At 32.7% G+C, this 22,063-nt stretch overlaps 1 protein-coding gene across 1 annotated transcript in view; it reads left to right on the forward strand.

Annotated features, from left to right (window-relative positions):
- The first annotated feature begins 9,544 nt into the window (after positions 1–9,544).
- The window catches only part of LOC124358159, a 33,640-nt gene continuing 21,121 nt past the window's right edge, over positions 9,545–22,063 (forward strand). Inside the window, exons 1-6 of the mRNA XM_046810453.1 lie at positions 9,545–9,646; positions 11,708–11,874; positions 14,203–14,357; positions 15,949–16,009; positions 18,165–18,253; positions 20,130–20,185. Of these exons, the coding sequence (XP_046666409.1) occupies positions 11,729–11,874; positions 14,203–14,357; positions 15,949–16,009; positions 18,165–18,253; positions 20,130–20,185 (507 nt within the window). The 5' untranslated portion in view covers positions 9,545–9,646; positions 11,708–11,728. The remainder of the gene's footprint in view (positions 9,647–11,707; positions 11,875–14,202; positions 14,358–15,948; positions 16,010–18,164; positions 18,254–20,129; positions 20,186–22,063) is intronic.

Genomic DNA, 22,063 nt, shown 5'->3' on the forward strand with positions numbered 1-22,063 from the left:
TGTTTGTGTTTTATTGATTATCTCAGTGTTAAGAATATCCTTCCTCCTTAAAAATAGCATATAAAGTCAGATCATTTGATAGTAAAATATTCAAACCACAGTGTATCAGAAATATCAGTTTATAATTGTTTTATTTCGTTCATCATAATAATATTAACATTAAATTACTAAAAATAAAACAAGTGATGTATACAATTTTATTGTTGTTATCAATGAGGTTATTTTAATAAGATATTTAAAATAATATATAAATAGGTATATAACTTGTAATAATAAACATAACTGGCTGCCATTCTGGTTAGATATTTCCATTTTTCTCATGTTGCTGTGGTATCTGTGTGACCTAAATATAGCTTCACCTGTCCTTACATTTATGTTTTTATAAATTGTTTTGGCTGCTAGTGATCGTAATTGTTATAACAATATTTTATCCTAGTGATGTTTGAGAATGGTGCAAACTACTAGTTGTCTTTCTTTTGTAGAAGTTAACCAGTATTGAATCATAATATTTTCATTTGATACCTAGGTATGCAGTCTTATCAGTATGAACACCATATGGATAGTAGTGAGTTGGTTTACCCTGCTAACTATCCAATTATCAATTACTGTTAGTCCTAACAACCCATTTTTTGGCTGGTTAGCAAGTTTTATTGAAACTGTTATAAAACACAAATGTTTTATTCAAACATACACATTATAAATTTTGCATAATTTTGATATAAAATCAAAAAAATATTTCCATTTAAGCATGGAAAGTTGTAAAAAATAAAAAGATTTTTATTTTTTGCCAGACAGATTTTGTGTAAAATTACAAATGTTAAGTTCATTAAATGGTTATTAAAATTTGTTAAAAAATTCTAAATAGCCCAAAGGTGCGAATTTTATCAATCAATAAGAAAATATAAAATATAATGTAAAAAGAACTGTTACATATTATTATATAACAATAAATTATAAAAATAAAGCAAGTTTAATAAAATCTAAATGCTTTTCTGTCTGTAAAAGGCAGTTATATATCTAATATATATACAACCGCATGTGTAACTGACTGACTGACTGACTCACTCACTCACGTATACTAATTCTAACCTACTTCCAGATGAGTTAGAGACTTGAAATTTGGTACACAGATAGCTTTCCACGTGTAACCACCAGGAAAATCCCGAAAGTGTGAGAATTTTTCATTTTCAACCCCTCAAAAAAATTCCCAAAAAAAATCGCGCATTCTTCACCCCTGCAGGCATTTTTTGTAAGCCCGATAGCGGGCGAACCGTTGGAGCTAGCTCGGATCTGACGGAAAATTCATGGTCAGGAATGAAGTGAACTACAAAAAAGGTCTAATGACTTTTTGCTCTATCTTCCATGGTTAAAGCGACAAAACGCTCGAACATTTGAAATTCCAGAGATTTTTTCGATAAAAAATAATGTTTCAATAGCGGCCGATAGCGGCCGAATGGTCGTTGGTCAAATCTGATTGACCATCTGATGACCCATCAAATTAGCAAATTGCGCGATCTACAGAAAAGGTCCAGTAATCTTTTGCCCTATCTCGATTGGTTTGCCCGAAAAACGTGATTATGTTACAATTTTGTTGTAACTTTTACGCGAAACTTGTTTTTGGGGTCGATAGCGGCGAAACCATTGGTCGAGGTCAAAATAAGACTAACGTTTTATTTAGGAAATAAGATGACCTACAAAAAAGGTCCAGTGACTTTTTATTATATTTCCCTTAGTTTGACCGCAAAACGCGATTAAGTGAAAATATTGGACATTTTCGCCTAAAAATTTACATTCCGGGCTTGATAGCGGCTAAACGGTTGGTCGTAACTCAAAACAAATTTTAAACGGGAAATTTAGGAAAATCTACAGAAAAGGTTCAGTGACTTGACGTTGGGAGTTGGCTGAGTTAGCTAGCTAAGCGTCAATAGTAGATAGGGACAGAGGAATATTTATTATGTTCACAGACACAATACCCTCTAAAAAGGCCCAAGTGTGTCATTAACCCCCGGTAATATTAACCCCCCCCCGGGGATTTCCTGGTATGACCTGATAACCTCCTGTACATTCAACCCCCTGATGTGTTAACCCCCCTGGTAACATTAAACCCCCCCAGGGAATTTCCTGCCATGACCTCATGTCCGAATTTTACCAGTCACCAAATCTCTTAACCCCCCCCCCCCTGGGAAGATCCTGGTATGACCAGATAACCCCCTGGAGACTTATCCCCCGGTAACGTTAACCCCCCCCCTGGGAATTTGTTCATATGACCAGACAATATCCTGACGAAATTAAACCCCCCTCTTGTCTTAACCTCCTTAACATTAATCACCCACCCAGGGAATTTCTCGCCTTGACTAGATAGTCTCCTGGTGATATTAAACCCCCTGTTCGACTTAAAATACTGCCTTGAGGTCGGTTTTTTATTATGTTTATACTAAACAATTCAAGATAGCTGACCCGTGCAGACTTTTCTCCCGAGCTCATTTCTGGCTAAACCATAGGTCGTAGATCAGATCTGAGGGCACAATCGAAAGACAAAATTAAATTTCCAACAAGAAAGGTCCAGTCACTTTTTGTCGTATCTTTAACGGTTTAACCGCAAAATGCCCTCAAAGTCAAAAGTTTTTACGAATCCGGAAAAAATCTATGAAAAAGGTCAATTTTTAAAATCCCTTGTCATTTACTTAATGTCCGGACTTAACCAGTCACCGAATTCCGCTTATCCCCGAATTTGCAAGCGTTTACTTTGGGGGCCTGGGGGCGTAGCCCCCAGCGAGCCGAAGGCGAGTCTAATATATATACAACCGCATGTGTAACTGACTGACTGACTCACGTATACTAATTCTAACCTACTTCCAGATGAGTTAGAGACTTGAAATTTGGTACACAGATAGCTTTCCACGTGTAACCACCAGGAAAATCCCGAAAAGTGAGAATTTTTCATTTTCAACCCCTCAAAAAAAATTCCCAAAAAATCGCGCATTCTTCACCCCTGCAGGCATTTTTTGTAAGCCCGATAGCGGGCGAACCGTTGGAGCTAGCTCGGATCTGACGGAAAATTCATGGTCAGGAATGAAGTGAACTACAAAAAAGGTCTAATGACTTTTTGCTCTATCTTCCATGGTTAAGCGACAAAACGCTCGAACATTTGAAATTCCAGAGATTTTTTCGAATAAAATAATGTTTCAAGCCCGATAGCGGGCCGAACCGTTGGTCGTAGCTCAAATCTGATTGACCCATCAAATTAGCAAATTGCGCGATCTAAAGAAAAGGTCCAGTAATCTTTTGCCCTATCTCGATTGGTTTGGCCGAAAAAACGTGATTATGTACAATTTTGTTGTAACTTTTACGCGAAACTTTTGTTTTTGGGGTCGATAGCGGCGAAAACCATTCGGTCGGAGGTCAAAATAAGACTAACGTTTTATTTAGGAAATAAGATGACCTACAAAAAAGGTCCAGTGACTTTTTACTATATTTCCCTTAGTTTGACCGCAAAACGCGATTAAGTGAAAATATGGGACATTTTTTCGCCTAAAAAATTTACATTCCGGGCTTGATAGCGGCTAAACGGTTGGTCGTAACTCAAAAACAAATTTTAAACGGGATTTAGGAAATCACGTGATCTACAGAAAGAAAAGGTTCAGTGACTTCGGGAGTTGGCTGAGCGTTAGCTAAGCGTCAATAGTAGATAGGGACAGAGGAATATTTATTATGTTCACAGACACAATACCCTCTAAAAAAGGCCCAAGTGTTGTCATTAACCCCCGGTAATATTAACCCCCCCCCCCGGGGATTTCCTGGTATGACCTGATAACCTCCTGTACATTCAACCCCCTGATGTGTTAACCCCCCTGGTAACATTAAACCCCCCCAGGGAATTTCCTGCCATGACCTCATGTCCGAATTTTACCAGTCACCAAATCTCTTAACCCCCCCCCCCTGGGAAGATCCTGGTATGACCAGATAACCCCCTGGAGACTTATCCCCCGGTAACGTTAACCCCCCCTGGGAATTTGTTTCATATGACCAGACAATATCCTGACGAAATTAAACCCCCTCTTGTCTTAACCTCCTTAACATTAAATCACCCACCCAGGGAATTTCTCGCCTTGACTAGATAGTCTCCTGGTGATATTAAACCCCCTGTTCGACTTAAAATACTGCCTTGAGGTCGGTTTTTATTATGTTTATACTAAACAATTCAAGATAGCTGACCCGTGCAGACTTTTCTCCCGAGCTCATTTCTGGCTAAACCATAGGTCGTAGATCAGATCTGAGGGGCACAATCGAAAGACAAAAATTAAAATTTCCAACAAGAAAGGTCCAGTCACTTTTTGTCGTATCTCTAACGGTTTAACCGCAAAATGCCCTCAAAGTCAAAAGTTTTTACGAATCCGGAAAAAAAATCTATGAAAAAGGTCAATTTTTAAATCCCCTTGTCATTTACTTAATGTCCGGACTTAACCAGTCACACCGAATTCCGCTTATCCCCGAATTTGCAAGCGTTTACTTTGGGGGCCTGGGGGCGTAGCCCCCAGCGAGCCGAAGGCGAGTCTAATATATATACAACCGCATGTGTAACTGACTGACTGACTGACTCACTCACTCACGTATACTAATTCTAACCTACTTCCAGATGAGTTAGAGACTTGAAATTTGGTACACAGATAGCTTTCCACGTGTAACCACCAGGAAAATCCCGAAAAGTGAGAATTTTTTCATTTTTCAACCCCTCAAAAAAAATTCCCAAAAAAATCGCGCATTCTTCACCCCTGCAGGCATTTTTTGTAAGCCCGATAGCGGGCGAACCGTTGGAGCTAGCTCGGATCTGACGGAAAATTCATGGTCAGGAATGAAGTGAACTACAAAAAAGGTCTAATGACTTTTTGCTCTATCTTCCATGGTTAAGCGACAAAACGCTCGAACATTTGAAATTCCAGAGATTTTTTCGATAAAAATAATGTTTCAAGCCCGATAGCGGCCGAACCGTTGGTCGTAGCTCAAATCTGATTGACCCATCAAACATTAGCAAATTGCGCGATCTACAGAAAAGGTCCAGTAATTCTTTTGCCCTATCTCGATTGGTTTGGCCGAAAAAACGTGATTATGTACAATTTTGTTGTAACTTTTACGCGAAACTTGTTTTTGGGGTCGATAGCGGCGAAACCATTGGTCGGAGGTCAAAATAAGACTAACGTTTTATTTAGGAAATAAGATGACCTACAAAAAAGGTCCAGTGACTTTTTATTATATTTCCCTTAGTTTGACCGCAAAAACGCGATTAAGTGAAAATATTGGACATTTTCGCCTAAAAATTTACATTCCGGGCTTGATAGCGGCTAAACGGTTGGTCGTAACTCAAAACAAATTTTAAACGGGATTTTAGGAAATCACGTGATCTACAGAAAAGGTTCAGTGACTTCGGGTGTTGGCTGAGCGTTAGCTAAGCGTCAATAGTAGATAGGGACAGAGGAATATTTTATTATGTTCACAGACACAATACCCTCTAAAAAAAGGCCCCAAGTGTGTCATTAACCCCCGGTAATATTAACCCCCCCCCCCCCCCCGGGGATTTCCTGGTATGACCTGATAACCTCCTGTACATTCAACCCCCTGATGTGTTAACCCCCCTGGTAACATTAAACCCCCCCAGGGAATTTCCTGCCATGACCTCATGTCCGAATTTTACCAGTCACCAAATCTCTTAACCCCCCCCCCTGGGAAGATCCTGGTATGACCAGATAACCCCCTGGAGACTTATCCCCCGGTAACGTTTAACCCCCCCTGGGAATTTGTTCATATGACCAGACAATATCCTGACGAAATTAAACCCCCTCTTGTCTTAACCTCCTTAACATTAATCACCCACCCAGGGAATTTCTCGCCTTGACTAGATAGTCTCCTGGTGATATTAAACCCCCTGTTCGACTTAAAAATACTGCCTTGAGGTCGGTTTTTATTATGTTTATACTAAACAATTCAAGATAGCTGACCCGTGCAGACTTTTCTCCCGAGCTCATTTCTGGCTAAACCATAGGTCGTAGATTAGATCTGAGGGCACAATCGAAAGACAAAATTAAATTTCCAACAAGAAAGGTCCAGTCACTTTTTGTCGTATCTCTAACGGTTTAACCGCAAAATGCCCTCAAAGTCAAAAGTTTTTACGAATCCGGAAAAAAATCTATGAAAAAAGGTCAATTTTTAAATCCCTTGTCATTTACTTAATGTCCGGACTTAACCAGTCACCGAATTCCGCTTATCCCCGAATTTGCAAGCGTGTTTACTTTGGGGGCCTGGGGGCGTAGCCCCCAGCGAGCCGAAGGCGAGTACAACTCAATAACTTCAAAGTCATAGTAATCCTGAAATTGTGTTCTGTTAGGTAAATATAAATTTATAATAAAGCAAAACAAAAGTGTTTAATTGCACAAATATAAAATATTTAGCAAAACATTTGGTATATACAAGTTGTTAGACGAGATATTAAACAACTGATTGAGCTATAGGTTGGTTGGTGAAACCAGGAGCTATATAAAACAATCGCTCATCAATCCTTCATCAACATTTTCTTAAAGAAAAGCAATAGAGTCATTATCTAGAAAACAGTAAATCTTCAGGGTTTGAAGTAGGATTAATTATTACCACATGATCCACAGAATCTTTGATTTGGCTACGATTTTACACAACAGAGTATATAAGCTTATTCCTGTGAAGGGGGTGTACATTATGTGTGAAGCAAAAATATGTGTTAAGAAGATCCATAGGCATTTTATTTTTTTACACAACCTTTTTCCAAAATGTATGTGTCAGAGTGAAGGTAATATGGTAAATACTTTTAGCTCACCATTTGATCCACTCCCCCCCCCCATATGTTAGCTGTATTTGTGCATGAGAAAAGATTCCACTAAGTAAATACCTCTTCTACAGATAACTTCTCTGATTTTCAGTGTGATATGCAGTGATAATTGACTGGTAAGGCAGATCCCATTATGTCCTGGTTTCCACTATGTATTTCACAAAGAGCATTATGTCCTGAGGACAGAAATGATTGGGCCTCTTCCTAAAATACCAAAGTCTTGAAAAGCAAAAAAAAGAGCAAGTGATAGTTTTGTGTATTCCAGTTGTCATCAAAAAGATCATAACCTTTCCTCAGAAGACCAACTTCTCTCATAAGATGAGCAACCACTCTTTAGATGAAGGAATCTTAAGGACCTAAGTACTTATCACTATACAAGGCTACAATGAGGATGTAACTCATCACAGATTTCAAACTTTTTTATTCCAAACCGAAAGTGCCTTTTGTTGTGAATGTACTGTATAAAAGTAATGTACTTTTTCTAACTTATTATTTTCATTAATACATAAGGATTAAGATCCTTGGGAAGGCATTAAGATTATTTTAAAATTATCGTTCATCACTGACTTGAAATCTCATAATTTTTCACCCAATGATAGTCAGGATGACCTGTTGAATATTCATGAGGAGACATTGAATCATTTACAAAATCAACTGATATCCCTTAAATGCCATAACTTGACTATAAAAAAGTTGAAACCTAATCAAATATTGATAATAATTTAATTAAACATTTCTGAGCTTGGCTAGTACCAAATTAATCCAAAGATTCAGGGAGAAGTTTCATCTTCTGCACTGACATCAAACGATCATCTGAACTTAATAGTTTGAGTCAATGCCCAATGCAATGAAGATGGTTGATGAAGGATTTAGCATAATTATTTCTATTGCCATTATTTTCCACAGTAGCACGGAAAAAAATCAGCACCACAGAAAAAAAAGGATCCTGCAATACTTAGCAGTGTCAGTGATGGCTTACTCTCAGCAATCCCAAAATGCAGTAAATTTAGAGAACTTATGTCACAACCACACAACCTTCCAGAATGAACTTTTCAACAGCAATCAGTCACAAATTATGGCAATAGACTACACATCAACTGCAGGTTGGGTAATGGCATCAAGTTTGTTGACATCAGGTTAGACAGCTACTTTTAGGTTCCATAGTGACATCAGATGGAACAGCAGCGCCAGATTGGATTTCATCAACGCCTAATGAACCTAAATGAACGACAGTAAATTGCCATATAAACTTTTGTAAAGCATATGTATTTATTTGTGTAGTATTGTCTTTTAAAAAGTACTGTAAGTACTCTGAAGTGCCTGGAAAACCATTGACATGTAACTCCTAGTTAATGATAAAGAAATAGTTGACACTTGTCAAGTTCTTACCTATAAAACTATACAAGACAGATCAGCTTTGCCTGCGTATAAACAATGGCAAACTCAAGGATTTATATTTTCATTCCATCACCTATGTCATAGAGGGATTTGAATGTCTGAATTTCTTAGTTCTAAATATCCAGTCAGACTTAAAATGAAAAAGTTATATAAATCAACTGCAAAATAAAATCTCAAATATTTACTACAAGAAAACCCCCTAAAAACTTGTGAAATCAGAGTTTTTCCTTTGTGAAGAAAATTGTAGTCACACAGCTCACTCTATTGTATAAACATTATGTTTATTTCAATGTTAAGTATGAGAGATATTTCTAGTAATGCCAATAAAATCTGTGTTCTTCAGAAGTGGGCAATAAAAATAATTTGTGTAGGCCAGCTAACTCATAGTAGATCCCTTTTTGTGTGGCTTGGTATTCTAACTTACCTTCCATCTTTGAGCTCTTAATTGAATGTTTCAAAATATTCAACTCTGTCCACTGTTAAAACATTTAAATTTCTTTATGTTTTGGGCAATTATTCTTTCCATATTAAATGAGGAATTCCATATTAAGTGCAAAGTACGTTCCCACAGAAATAAAAACACTTATATCTTAAATTTGTCAATATAAGTTACTACTTACCAACAATATTATTCTAGCCTGTAGTGTTTAAATCAAGTTTATATTAGTTCTCCTCCGTATACTAATGAATATAGTCTTGGCTCTTTAACTGAGAGATCTCGGATTCAAATCCCGGAGAGGTCCAATCAGGAGAAGGCACGATTAGTGTACTTTGCTAATAAATACCAGTGTACATCAAAGCTAGCAAAGCTTAAAGCTGATGCTTAAAAGACAAAGAAATGTATATATTGTATATATATAATCAATATATATATATATATATATATATATATATATATATATATATATATATATATATATATATATATATATATATATATATGATTCTGTATAGAAAATAAATCCAGGACTATACGATATTAACATTATTCATGTTTTGTTTAAAGGTGCCCTTTGTGTTTGAAAACGAATTGGCTCGCAACTTCAATACGTTTATTTATATAAATAACACTATCAACATCACTATTATTATATGTAATACATATTTATTTGCATCAGAGCATATTATTTTACACAACAATTAATTGTTTGGTATCTTTAACGATGAGATAGTAGGAAATATTATTTTGTGTAGTGTATAAACTATAACAAACAATGTTTTACTCTGTGTTTTTGAAACGCCGCCTTGGTGCCAAGATACCCGCCAAAACTGCGTCTGCACTCTGTTGTGCCGTTTCTTCTGCTACTGCTAGTAAACAGTGAAGTGAAATAGAATTATAAAAGTGGATTTGTTTATTGTCTCTCGTAGTTTTGTTGGAATAGAGACGTACACAATGTAAGTAAAATAGCTTACTTTCATTTCTTTAGTTGGAAACGTCTCAGTGATTCATATTTCGCAGTTTAGTTGTCTACATTTTTTCAATATTTGTTTTGATTTCATCTCTTCTAAAAGTAGTTTCATATCTTGCTTTATTATTCCAAATTAACTTAAACATTTTAGTATTACATTCCTATAAGTTTCATTACAAAACAGTAATTACTACAGCTTTTAAATATTTTGTAGGGCTTACAAATTGAGCTATATATTATGTTAAGCTAGGCTATTTAAATTCTTCATATACAGCATATGCCATGTAACACTGTTGACAGATTATGACAGTTTTACTAGTACTAATAAATTTAACTTCAGATAAGCTTATACTTACTTTACTGTTTTATTTTGAATTTTTTAATACATTTATGGGTGAAACGCTACAAAACTAAAATGACTTCTAATCAAAGTAATCAACAAGATTTATTTAAGAACTTCATATTTAGGTCAATTTCATTTAAGAATTCCCACAGTTAGGTGCTCTTGAACTAAAAACTACAAGATTGATGAACTTTTTCTAAAACTAGATTTATAAAACTCACAATATGTGTTATAGAGTATAGCCTACGATATAAGTGTCATAGCATTAACTCTTGTGTTCACAAATGAAATTCTTTGCTCTAGGTCTACTCCACAAAAATATTTACAAATGTTTTATTTATAAGGACTCTCTATGTTATTTTTTTATTGGTTTTTAATGTGTTGTGTGTCAACTAAAGAATTGGGAAGAATAAGAGATACATTTTCTGATGGATTACATTTAGTACTATTTTCTACCAATATAAATAATATTGCATAATCAATATAATCAATCAATACTGATTAATTAATTTGAACGATAACTTAGGCTAATCATCTGTATTGACTGTAAACACAATTTGTAGAGTAACATCATATAAATAAAAATTATAGTTTACTTTAGAAAACTAAATAATACTCCATTGAAAGGTAATTAACTTTGTTTTCCTGGTTTTAAGATTTTTGTTTTATTGTTATTGTTTCCTTATTATTTAAATGAAACCTTTCCTATTACCTGTCCTAATTACGGTTTATTTTTATGGTTTAGTTGCTGTAGTATAATAAGCAGCCACCATGACAGTTGAATCATTGATATTCATGATTATCTAAAACTAGGCTACTGAAACTAAAATGCCAAACTAAATGATGTTATAGGTATTTAAAATTACAGTATAGTTCAGCTGGTTTTATATATTGAAAAGTAATAATTTAATGATGAATAAAAATTATGTATATGAAAGGCTATGTTTAGTTATAAAATGTAAGAAACAAAACAGTGTAACATTTAATTACTTTTTACTATTTTTAAGGATAAACGTGTCAGACACCTTTTGACACAAATAACACATTTACATCGTCATTGTAATTGTGGCCATTACTTAAGTAAAAGTGGTTTCAAAATACATTATTAACACAATAAATGCTTGATCATCACCATTGTTCATGCTGGTATCATTACTCACTATGCAAATAATTGTACTTTGTTTGAATTAACTTAATTTTATTTAAACAATATTGTTATTCTGTAGATTCATTTATAAGCACCCTGTATTATAAAAATCTACTTTTCATTACTATGTGAGAGAAAGATGATGAAAATATTTAATAAAATTCACTACATCCTGTGTGAAGCCTTTGATTGTATTTGTTACACAAGATATAACTGATCCAATGCTATAAATTGAGGCACGTCAATCGATTTTTGCTGTAATTGTATTTGTGGCTTGCTAGCAGACGAAGATATACAGCACGCATGCGTGGAACACCGACCATAGCACTGTAGCAACGGAATTTCAAAACTGTACTTATTTTAAAAAATGCGCCTTGTACAATCAAAAGTGTGTAACTAGTATGTGTACAATACCCCTGTGTCTGAATATGTGCACCTAGTATGAATTTAGCCATTGTCAGAACCAGAGTGATAAGGGAACGAAAATCAAATTGACATAATATTTTATTTGATTAAAGTTCAAAATCTAAAAAATGTATCACAAATTTGCTTTTCAGACATTTTGGGGGTGCTTTAAGATGGACTGGAAAATTGCTAGAACTTTGAGAAACGCACCTTACCAGGATGAATTCAAATACCTGTTTTTACTCCCTGATATTAAAAATATCAAGAAGAAAAAAGAAAAAATTATCAAAGTACACCTGCCATCCCTGGGAGTATTGTGGTATGTATCATTAAAATAAAGTAATTTAGGTAAGATTGTTTTACGTTTGTTGTAATTTTCTCTGAAGAATTTTACCTTTTGAATTTTTCATATAAACAATGCCAAACATTATGTTTATTGCTTTACTTTGTCTTATTTTGGAGGATTGTCTTATTCTAAATGTATTTTTATAGCAAATTCAATTCACTTTTGCAAGTTCTTTTGCTAGTTCTAAAAATTATTAACAAGGAAAACGCAGATTGAGGCGATATTGTTGTTTAGTTTGAAAACATTTTAGGGTGGCAAATGAATGTTTTCAGTCTTTTAGGGTTTGATTAGGCTATTAAATAGATTTTTATTCAAATAAATAACATCTGCACTTTTACAAAGCTAGTTTGCTGTTTTGATTGTTCAATGTTGAATTTAAAAACAAAATTTTATTTTTATATTACAAAATCTGTTTTAGCACAGACTACCAAAGCAATTTTGTTCAACTTCAATGCTGTAACAAAAGCATTGCACTACTATACTTCTTTTTAATGATGTTTTAGTCCTTTGCCTAAAATAATATATTGGCATTAGGTATTTTTTGTGATTTTTTCACCAACCCTGATAACTAAATTTTGGTACCTTAGTTCACATATCTACACCCTGAAAAGCTTTAGCAATTTAAATATACTTTGCATAATGTCAAGGAAGTGGGCCATAATAAAATCTGTCATCATAAAACTAGTTAATTTATTCATCTCATTTAAAAATGAATTATATAATTTGATTTGGAGTATCCTTAAGCAAAATGAAAAGCATTTCAAATTAAAATATCCAGCGTGGTCTGTTATTACACAATTGATCAACTGGAACTGAACGTATTTTTCAATTCGCTAGTACTTTTTCAATAGATGCCAGTGTTTATGGGATGATTAGAACTTCTAACAAACTATGTGTGACTTCTCAACTATCAATTCCTCAAATTGTTTAAATTTCGTAATTATAGTAATTGGCTCCAATTAATATCATTTTGACTCCCACTGTAATTTTCCTGAACTTTATTTTTTTAAGGATAAGAAGATTGAAAACATTTTTGTATCACTTAAATCAACAGAAACATGTTTTTAGTTGGTATCTGCTTTTTTCTTTAGTTTTTAAATTTTAAAACATAATTTTATCACGAAAAAAGTGACCACACCACACCAAATGGATACCAGTTCTCAAAATATTTACACATTTTCAAGAGTATATTGACATTTTAAATTTGTGACATAATTAATAAAAAAACATCTTTTTAATATGTTTGGTAGTAAATAATTATATTGTTATTATTATCTTTATATTACATTGTTAAAAATTGATTAATAGTATCATGATTAGACTAAAAAGAAATCAAAAACTTCTTAAGTTCATAAATTAAAACATAATTCAAAATTCAAAGAATTAATGAAAGAATATATGAAAATAAATGATAAGTGATAAACAACATTTTATAATATAACAAATGAAAGATAGAAGGAACCAAGTTATAAAAAATACCAAGTTATGAGACAACATAAAATAAATATTGAAAGTACAAATACAAATTAACAATTAATGATACATAAAACTATAATTTTACAGTTCTTTTGACTGAGTAGTAATTTATGTTGTAAGTCTCATAACCTAGTTACTGTCATTAACATCCATCAGACTTTCTTCGACATTATCACCATTTTTTTACTATTTCTTACTTCATTCTCAGCCTTAAAATTGATGCTATTACAGCCTATCTAAATTTATAACCAGAAGGCTAATTCTTGTATATTTCAGTAATGCTGATGTTGGAGAGACATTTTCTTCTCTTAACCATGAAAATTCACTTTGGAGTAGGATTAAAGATTAATAAAATCAGAAGAGGAACTTATATTAATGTTCAGGAATTTGTTCAAATTCATAAAGTCAATGTTTGTTTTAAAAGGGTGATTTAATTATAAATTTTATTAGGTTATCGTAGGTAATATGACAGACTACAATATCTCTATATATAATAGTTGCCAGATAAAGAAGTGCAATTTTGTTGAAATGGGTAAAAGATGTTAAAGGGTATTATTTAAGGCACATAAATCTTAAATAAACGTTTAAAATGTAAAAAACACCGGGTTTTTATAAATTTCCGCAACTTTCCTTTTTTTGTGAAGTTATGATGGACCAAAAAATATTCATGGTAATGTTCTTATTTTTAAAATAACTTCCCACTGAGAATAATGGCTTACACCTATGCAACAAAGGCCCATTTCATTTCTAAGTAATCTATCAGTAATGGATGTCAATTTGATAGCAAATATATATTTATGTACAATATTGTTTGATGTGTTTCAGTACAAACTTGAAACACTTCATGGGCATAGGACAAAACATAAAACCCTATGTGTTACGAATCCTTCAGAGACATCCAGGTACTGCTTTGAACGTTCATACCAAAATGCTTTTGGGAATCATCATTGTTCATCACTTCAAGGCCACAGAAGTATTAGGTAAATATGGGCTGATATAATACTGTAGAAATAACAATTGTATTTAGATGTACTATACAACTGTCTCAAATGTTTCCATAATGTTTGGCTGGTCAAAGAATGACAGTTTAGATGTTGATTGAGGGGCTTTGAAACATCCTTTCAGTACACTTAATATCTTGAAAAAATAACAGTTGATTTATGGTATTAACTCTTTAACTTATGTTAGCTCTGTAATGAGACATTTACTGTTTTATAAAAATATTTAATAAAAATAAATAGGCAACAAAATAATAGCTCCCACTGTCTTCTGCTGACTCTAGAATCAGAATAAAGGTTTTAATTATTTATTTCAAAAATTAATATTCAATAAAATATTTACAAAGATCACCAAATTAAACTTGTGATATGGGAAAATTCAGGGTATTTGTTATGCAGGTGACCTTCAACAAGTGTAAGGCCGGTTAATTTGTTTAAATGTAGGTATGAGTTGAAATATTAGGAGTTCAATAGTAATGAGTAGTAATATGAAAGCAATTTCATTAGTCTACCCTTATACCAGTGCACAATACACAGGAGTATATTGTGATGTGTTTCGGTGCGAAGGGTGCGTTATGATCTCATTGCCGCAGAACCTCAGACTACTTAGGGTTGGCTGGAATACATTCCAGGGTTCATGGACTAGTGAGAGAAGTAAGATGGTGGTTCAGAATAGGTGCTGATCAACCAAGAGGATCGTTAATGCATAAATATAATAACTATAGGGTAAGAGAGCAATAAGTCTTCTGTGTGACTATTGTCTACTGTATAGACAAAGTTCGTAATGACTGAATCAAGTTGTGTTTTAATATTCATCGTCAAAACTGTATTCTGAAGGTGTACACTAAAAACTGTGTACACTAAAAAACAGACTCAGCTTTTTGATCAACAAGCTAAACTATTTCTAAAAATAACGTACTTGATAGCCGATCTTTATTGAACTCAAATTTTCAGTAAATAATTAGTACTGATTTAGAACTGATATTAGTGGATTGATATCAAGGGTATTTTTACCAGAGAAGTACCATTGCTTAAAATGCACAATTTTTATTTTCATTTGTATTGTGAATGAAAGCCTATACCAATATCTACTCCATTTAGCTTTTGTATATGTAGCAAACCTTGTAAAATAGTCATTTTACAGGTGATCGTTTTGAGCAATAAAGTGTGCTCATTGAAAAATGGTCTTTGTCGTTACAAGATCTGAGTATAGTATTCATTCATTCATGGAGTTTATACTTGATCCACACAATTTTGATTGTTTGTGTTCAAAAATATTTTTCTTAGCGCCTTTAGTTTTGCCTTCAAAACCCTTGCTGGAATTCTGTGCTGCAACTAAAAGTACCAGAGCGACGCTGTGACACTAACAGCTGTGCCGGAGCATCACGCCAGTCTGCTCAGGATCTACTACACCACTGATATTTAACATTCAAAAATATTTCCATTGGTTTTTATTACATTCTCTGAGTGTAAATCCGGAATATTCTGCATTTGAATCTCATTTAATTATAAAACAATGTATTGTTCTTTCTTTTTAACACATAAAGTGATATTTTTGTTTTATTTTTTACAGACAAGATTGAGGAGTTAATATGTAGTTCAAATAGTGAAATAATGGCTTTGACAACATTGACGTAAGTAATTCTAGATCTAGAAAATATGTTGTACTTTTTTAAGCAGAGATAAATTTACACATTTCATATTAGGGAATTTTTAAAACATATTGACTACGGCAGATATGTACCATAGCTCTCTTATTAGTTGTTACATGTCTCATGCAGCAGTGAAGATGTTAAATACAATCTGAAATTAATGAAAACCATAAATTTTTACAATGCTTTAATATAAAAATCTAAACCTATCTCAGTCTACTTTTCAACACAATTTCTTCAATATTAGGATATGTATCATAACGTACAGTCACCTTTTTTAAGCCATTGTCATCAAAATCTGTCACTTGATCATTCCTAATAACAGAAATGGTTTGTCATAATTGTTATTGTCATGATGTTGAGCTAAATGCTTTATCAAGCTCATGATTATATGATAGCCACTGGTAATAGAACTGTGCACAATATGGAATGATCAGGTTTTCATTAAGAATTTTAATAAGTTACAGATCTCTTATATCCACATAGTCAATGAAAAATCGCCTTGAAATGGATTTTAATGATTTGTGGTGTATTAAATTACCAAACTTGTTATAATTATTATACTGTGTAAAATATAATAAATTCATGTGATAATATATAGGTTAGTGACATGAATGAAACAGCGTTCCAAACAATCTCAAACATATCTCAAATAACTGTGTTTGTTTTAGCAGCTGACTTAATGGAAAACAAACTGTGGATACGGATGAGCGTAAGTTTCATTGAGTGTATTGTGATCTTGGTCCATCGGCTTGCTAACTGTCTCCTCTTAAGATCGTGTTCCTCTGTAGATCATGCTTGATAGTGATTGTCTTGTTCTAATTTATTGCTATGTAGTGTGTGTTTTTGTAAAGCATAGAAATGTACATTTGGTTAAGTGTCTCCTCTTAAGATCGTGTTCCTCTGTAGATCATGCTTGATAGTGATTGTCTTGTTCTAATTTATTGCTATGTAGTGTGTGTTTTTGTAAAGCATAGAAATGTACATTTGGTTAACTGTCTCCTCTTAAGATCGTGTTCCTCTGTAGATCATGCTTGATAGTGATTGTCTTGTTCTAATTTATTGCTATGTAGTGTGTGTTTTTGTAAAGCATAGAAATGTACATTTGGTTAACTGTCTCCTCTTAAGATCGTGTTCCTCTGTAGTTCATGCTTGATAGTCATTGTCTTGTTCTAATTTATTGCTATGAAGTGTGTGTTTTTGTAAAGCATAGAACTGTACATTTAGCTAACTGTTTCCTCTTAAGATCATGTTCCTCTGTAGTTCATGCTTGATAGTCATTGTCTTGTTCTAATTTATTGCTATGTAGTGTGTGTTTTTGTAAAGCATAGTAATTTACATTTATATAAATTATATCTCGGCTTGTGCAAGACTCAATATATTTAAAAGTATATATATATATATATATATATATGTATTAAAAGTGAAAACAACTTTCTACTTCTCATGAGTAATAAAAGTTTGGTTTTTAACAGAAATTCCATTTTCAGTCACCTTATTATCTTTACTTGATTGGATATTCTCAAAAATGCAACTACAAAACTACAATATCCGTATTGGGTGTTGTTTACTAACCAATTGGGTATGCATCTTAGCATGTTTCTAATATACCCTCTGCATGGAATGGAAGATAACACCTTTTAACCCCTAATCCTGTCTTTCTTGTATAGTTTTAATTCAATGTGATATTCTACTTTGCGTATTTGAAATGTCTTCCTTTTTAACAGTGGACAAATAAAGTTACAAAGTTAGCTTAGAATTGATTGTCTCAAAAAATGATTAAATTAAATTTCAGATAGTTGTTGTCTCTTTGCTTGTGAACATTAAAATAGTGTAGTGGTAGCACACTCATCCAGCAAGTGAGAGATCTGGGTTCAAGTCCCGCCGGAGTATTGAAATTAAATGAAACTATTGCCATTCATACAAATTTATTGAATGTATATATGAAACTTTATGTATTTAGAGAAATAGTTAGAGTACTGTTTAAAACTTTTGTCATTGCATTTGAAACTTGCAAGAGTGTACTTCTTCGCTTGACAGTTGTGCACACTAAATGAATTAAAAAATACAGTTTTTGGACAATTATTTAATTGTATGTCGGTCATTTAGTTGCTAAATTGTGTTTTGCTCCTTACAGACCACCTCCAAGTCCTCGTAGTTTTACACCTGAGGTAATACCACCGTACTCTTCGGATGATGAATCCTCTCCATCTCCAAGGAAGCAACGTAAGTGGAAATATGACAATGTTATGATTTTAGGTAATAATTTGCTGGAATAAAATCAGTTTTAAACTTGGAACATAGTTGAGTCAAACACGATAAACAGATGTAAGAAAAAATAATTATTTAATTTCAAAAGATATTATCATTATTAAAAAAAATATATAGGCTAACCTGTTCAATGATCGCAAAAGAAAACCAGTTCATTTAATAAATCTAAAATGATTGTATAGATATTTATGCATTTGTATTTAAAGAAAACAAAATTAATTAACAAAATAAATTGATGTTATGTTAAAGTGAAAATAAGTAGAAATCACTATTTTACATCACTAAACTGTGTTTTGAAACCTAAAGAATATTGTTTTTGTTCTATACATATTAAAGCTCAGTTATGGGTGACTTACTATTTATGTACACATTGCTTGTATAAAAAATATAAAGTTACGTACAGATTGTGTTGACAGTGGAAGCTTTAACTTTCACCATTTTGACAGTAGTCATGTTTCATATTTTGAATAAATAATTTAAACCTTTATTAGAGATGTAGCCTCGAAAAGTGTTTGATAAATATCTATATAATTAAAAAAATATACTATAGAATACTTTATAAAAAATATACTTTTAAAAATTATATTAAATAATGAAAAAAAGTGTTAACTTAAAAGGTTTATAATTATATACATATTAAACCTTTAAACCTTTATGTTAATACATTTGATTTAAATTGTGTTCCAGATATAGAGTAATCCTTCATTTAATTTAATTTTATTAAGTTACTTTACAAATGCATTTATTAAATATTTTTAATTATTTACTGAACAATAAATATTCAACATTGATTTAATCATCTGTAAAAACTTAGGCCAAAATTTAGCTTGTGGAAGTTTAATATTTAAAATGTTCTTCACATAACACGACTATGGTGGGAAGGACTCATTCAATGCTTATGTTGAGTCTAGCTCCAGTTAACCTTCCTCTTATGTGCAGCATCTGAAATGTGATGCTCTTGCAGACTTGACTCCTGAAATCTGGAATCATGTTCCTTTGAAGGGATCCAATAATAGACAGCGACAAAGAACGAAGAAGCTCAAAACAAACCCTCCCCCGTATTGTTTCGACATCAGAGGCACCCAAACTACAAAACATTTGATCTCTTCAGACAACATTTGATCATCTTGCCAGTGCGACTTGCTATGACCTGGCTGCTTCCGTCCACATTTAACATCAGTGATCAGGTTTGGCTCTACAACCCACAACGGAAGAAGGGCATCTGTCTGAAGCTAAGGCTGGCCCGGGAAGGGTCTTACATCATCTGCTGTATTATTAATAGATTTCTGGATTAGAGAATCATTGTTGGTTTATTTCACTAAAGAACAAAATAACCAAAGAATCCACCATAACAATATGTTTTTCTATTTTGTAAATTATCATTCCATTTCTCTTTGAATACATAAAAACGCAAAAAATATCCTGTAAAATAAAGTACAAGTGCTGTGTTAGATGACACAATTTAAAGAAACTAATGTGTACAATGATACAAAACATATGAAGAGAAAACAAAAGACACTACCAGGATTCATAATGTCTTTCCAACAGTTTAATACCAAACACAAAGCAAGCATTCCAGTTGTCTACGATGATAAAGCACAAAATGCATGCATATATGGTAGTATGCATAGGGAGGTAATTCCACAGCTGGGATACATGCTCATTAAGATCTTAATTTTTTGTTATTTTATGCTAAATTTGTGTCTTTTTCTGTGAATTAGTTTATATTATTGATCATTAAATCTATCAGGAGACAAATATTATACCTCTTTTTTGTAGATTATAGACAGTAATTTGAGCAGTGAGTTTAAGTCAGTAATGGTGTGTGCAGGTAAATTTGAAGATCCATCAGCAAAGGAGGAACTACTGTTAACTCCGAGGAGACAAGTAAGTAAAACGGACATAAACTTACCTATAAATTATCATTAACTTTCAGTGCTATAAGTTAATTTTTATGTACATGATTTAACCCTTCGCACGCCACTAATAAATCAATTAACTTTCCTATAACGCCAAGACAAGTAAAAAAATTTAGTTTCTTTAGGTTCAAAGCAAACTTTTATTATAACTAAATTTTTTTAAAGCATAGGTGAATATAAATAGTAGGCTAAATTATAAAAGGTGAAAGCAAAAAAAAAGTAAAAACGGCATTTTACTTAAAATTAGCGTGTTAATTGATAAAAATAAAAAAAAACTATTTATGAAACTGTTAATTTCAAATAAATTTTACTTTCATTGTAAATCATAATTAAACTGAAAAGGTGTAGGAGATGCAGAACTGACAAGCAGGTGGTGGGAGTTAGACAAAGGGCTCTCTCCTCCCCCTATCGCAGAGTGAAGGTCGTTTATAAATACTTCCTCGGCAACCGCGATAAGCACAGAGCGTGCACCAGGCATTTCAAAGGCCTTTTGTGTACTAAAAATCTGCATGAAACATAATCTATAATATCGGATATAACTGTATTTGGCGTTTTTTGTCAAAGTCTACCATTCTAATATATCTGTCTATGACGTAGGAAGGTATAATTCAATATATGTATTGTAAACTTCCATCAGCTTCATATATGTATTTGTTCATGAGTGAAGATGATTTTGTTATATAATGCACAAATAACAACCGTTTTTGCAACTTAGAGTTGCCCATTAAAGTGATTGTTTATCATTACCTTATAACAGAGATCTAAAAATCAGCTGGCACACAATTAATATTTTTCAGTTCTAATCTCAAACTTTGTTATATTGTCCTCCTCCATAGACTAATGGTTATAGTCTCGGCTCTCTAACCGAGAGATCACGGGTTCAAATCCCGGGGAGGTCCAATCATGTACTTTGTACTTTAATAAAAAACCAGAGCACTTCGAAGCCAACATAGCTGATGCTGAGGCTTAAATGAGAAAAAAAAAACTGTGTTATTGTTAAGGAAATGCAAAAAAACACAGTTCTTTTAGATATTTTAACTTGGACAGTATTACTTTTTTGAGTTACTATGTAATAAAAATTAAATAAATCATGTTTGTTTTACTTTTTTTGATAAAAAGAATTGTTTATCACATTGAGCAAAGTGTCTTTAGGCGCTTAATCGTATTTCTGATTTCAATTTCACCTCATTTGTAAAACAAGATAGCGTACCAAAAACAACCACTTTTCCTCCTAATAATAAAATCTACTATTCTAAGTGATAATTAATAAAATTGGGTCTGAGTTGCAATAGGTAGGTTACAACCTGTTTATAGAACATTGTACATCGTTATAAGCCAAAAATAGAGTCAAAGTCAAAGTCAAAGTCAAAATATCTTTATTTAAATTATGTACATGGGTACAATAAATAGTGTCACTACAACTAAGTTACATAATTGGATGATTATAGTAGATCATGTTGTTGAATAAAAATTCTTCAAATGAATAAAATGCTTTTCTAATTAAATAATCTTTTAACATTGATTTAAATTTCTTAATATCTTCAACTCTTGTTATTGTTTTTGGAATTGACTTAAAAAATTTTATTCCTGCATAAGAAGTTTTTTTTGTATAAAATTCTAAATTGTGTCGTGGTATTACTAATTCCTTCTTGTTCTAGTATTGTAAGTATGGGTTTCACAATGAATTTTAAATTTAGATTGATAGGTCCTAACATACATAACACATTCTAAAATATAAAGGCTATGCACTGTTAAAATATTTAGTTCAGTGAAATTATTTTTCACTGACTCATCCTTCTTCATTTTCAACATTATTCGTAGTGCTTTTTTTTTGCAAAATTAGAAT

Source organism: Homalodisca vitripennis, chromosome 3, assembly GCF_021130785.1.
Source record: "Homalodisca vitripennis isolate AUS2020 chromosome 3, UT_GWSS_2.1, whole genome shotgun sequence".
NCBI lineage: Eukaryota > Metazoa > Arthropoda > Insecta > Hemiptera > Cicadellidae > Homalodisca > Homalodisca vitripennis.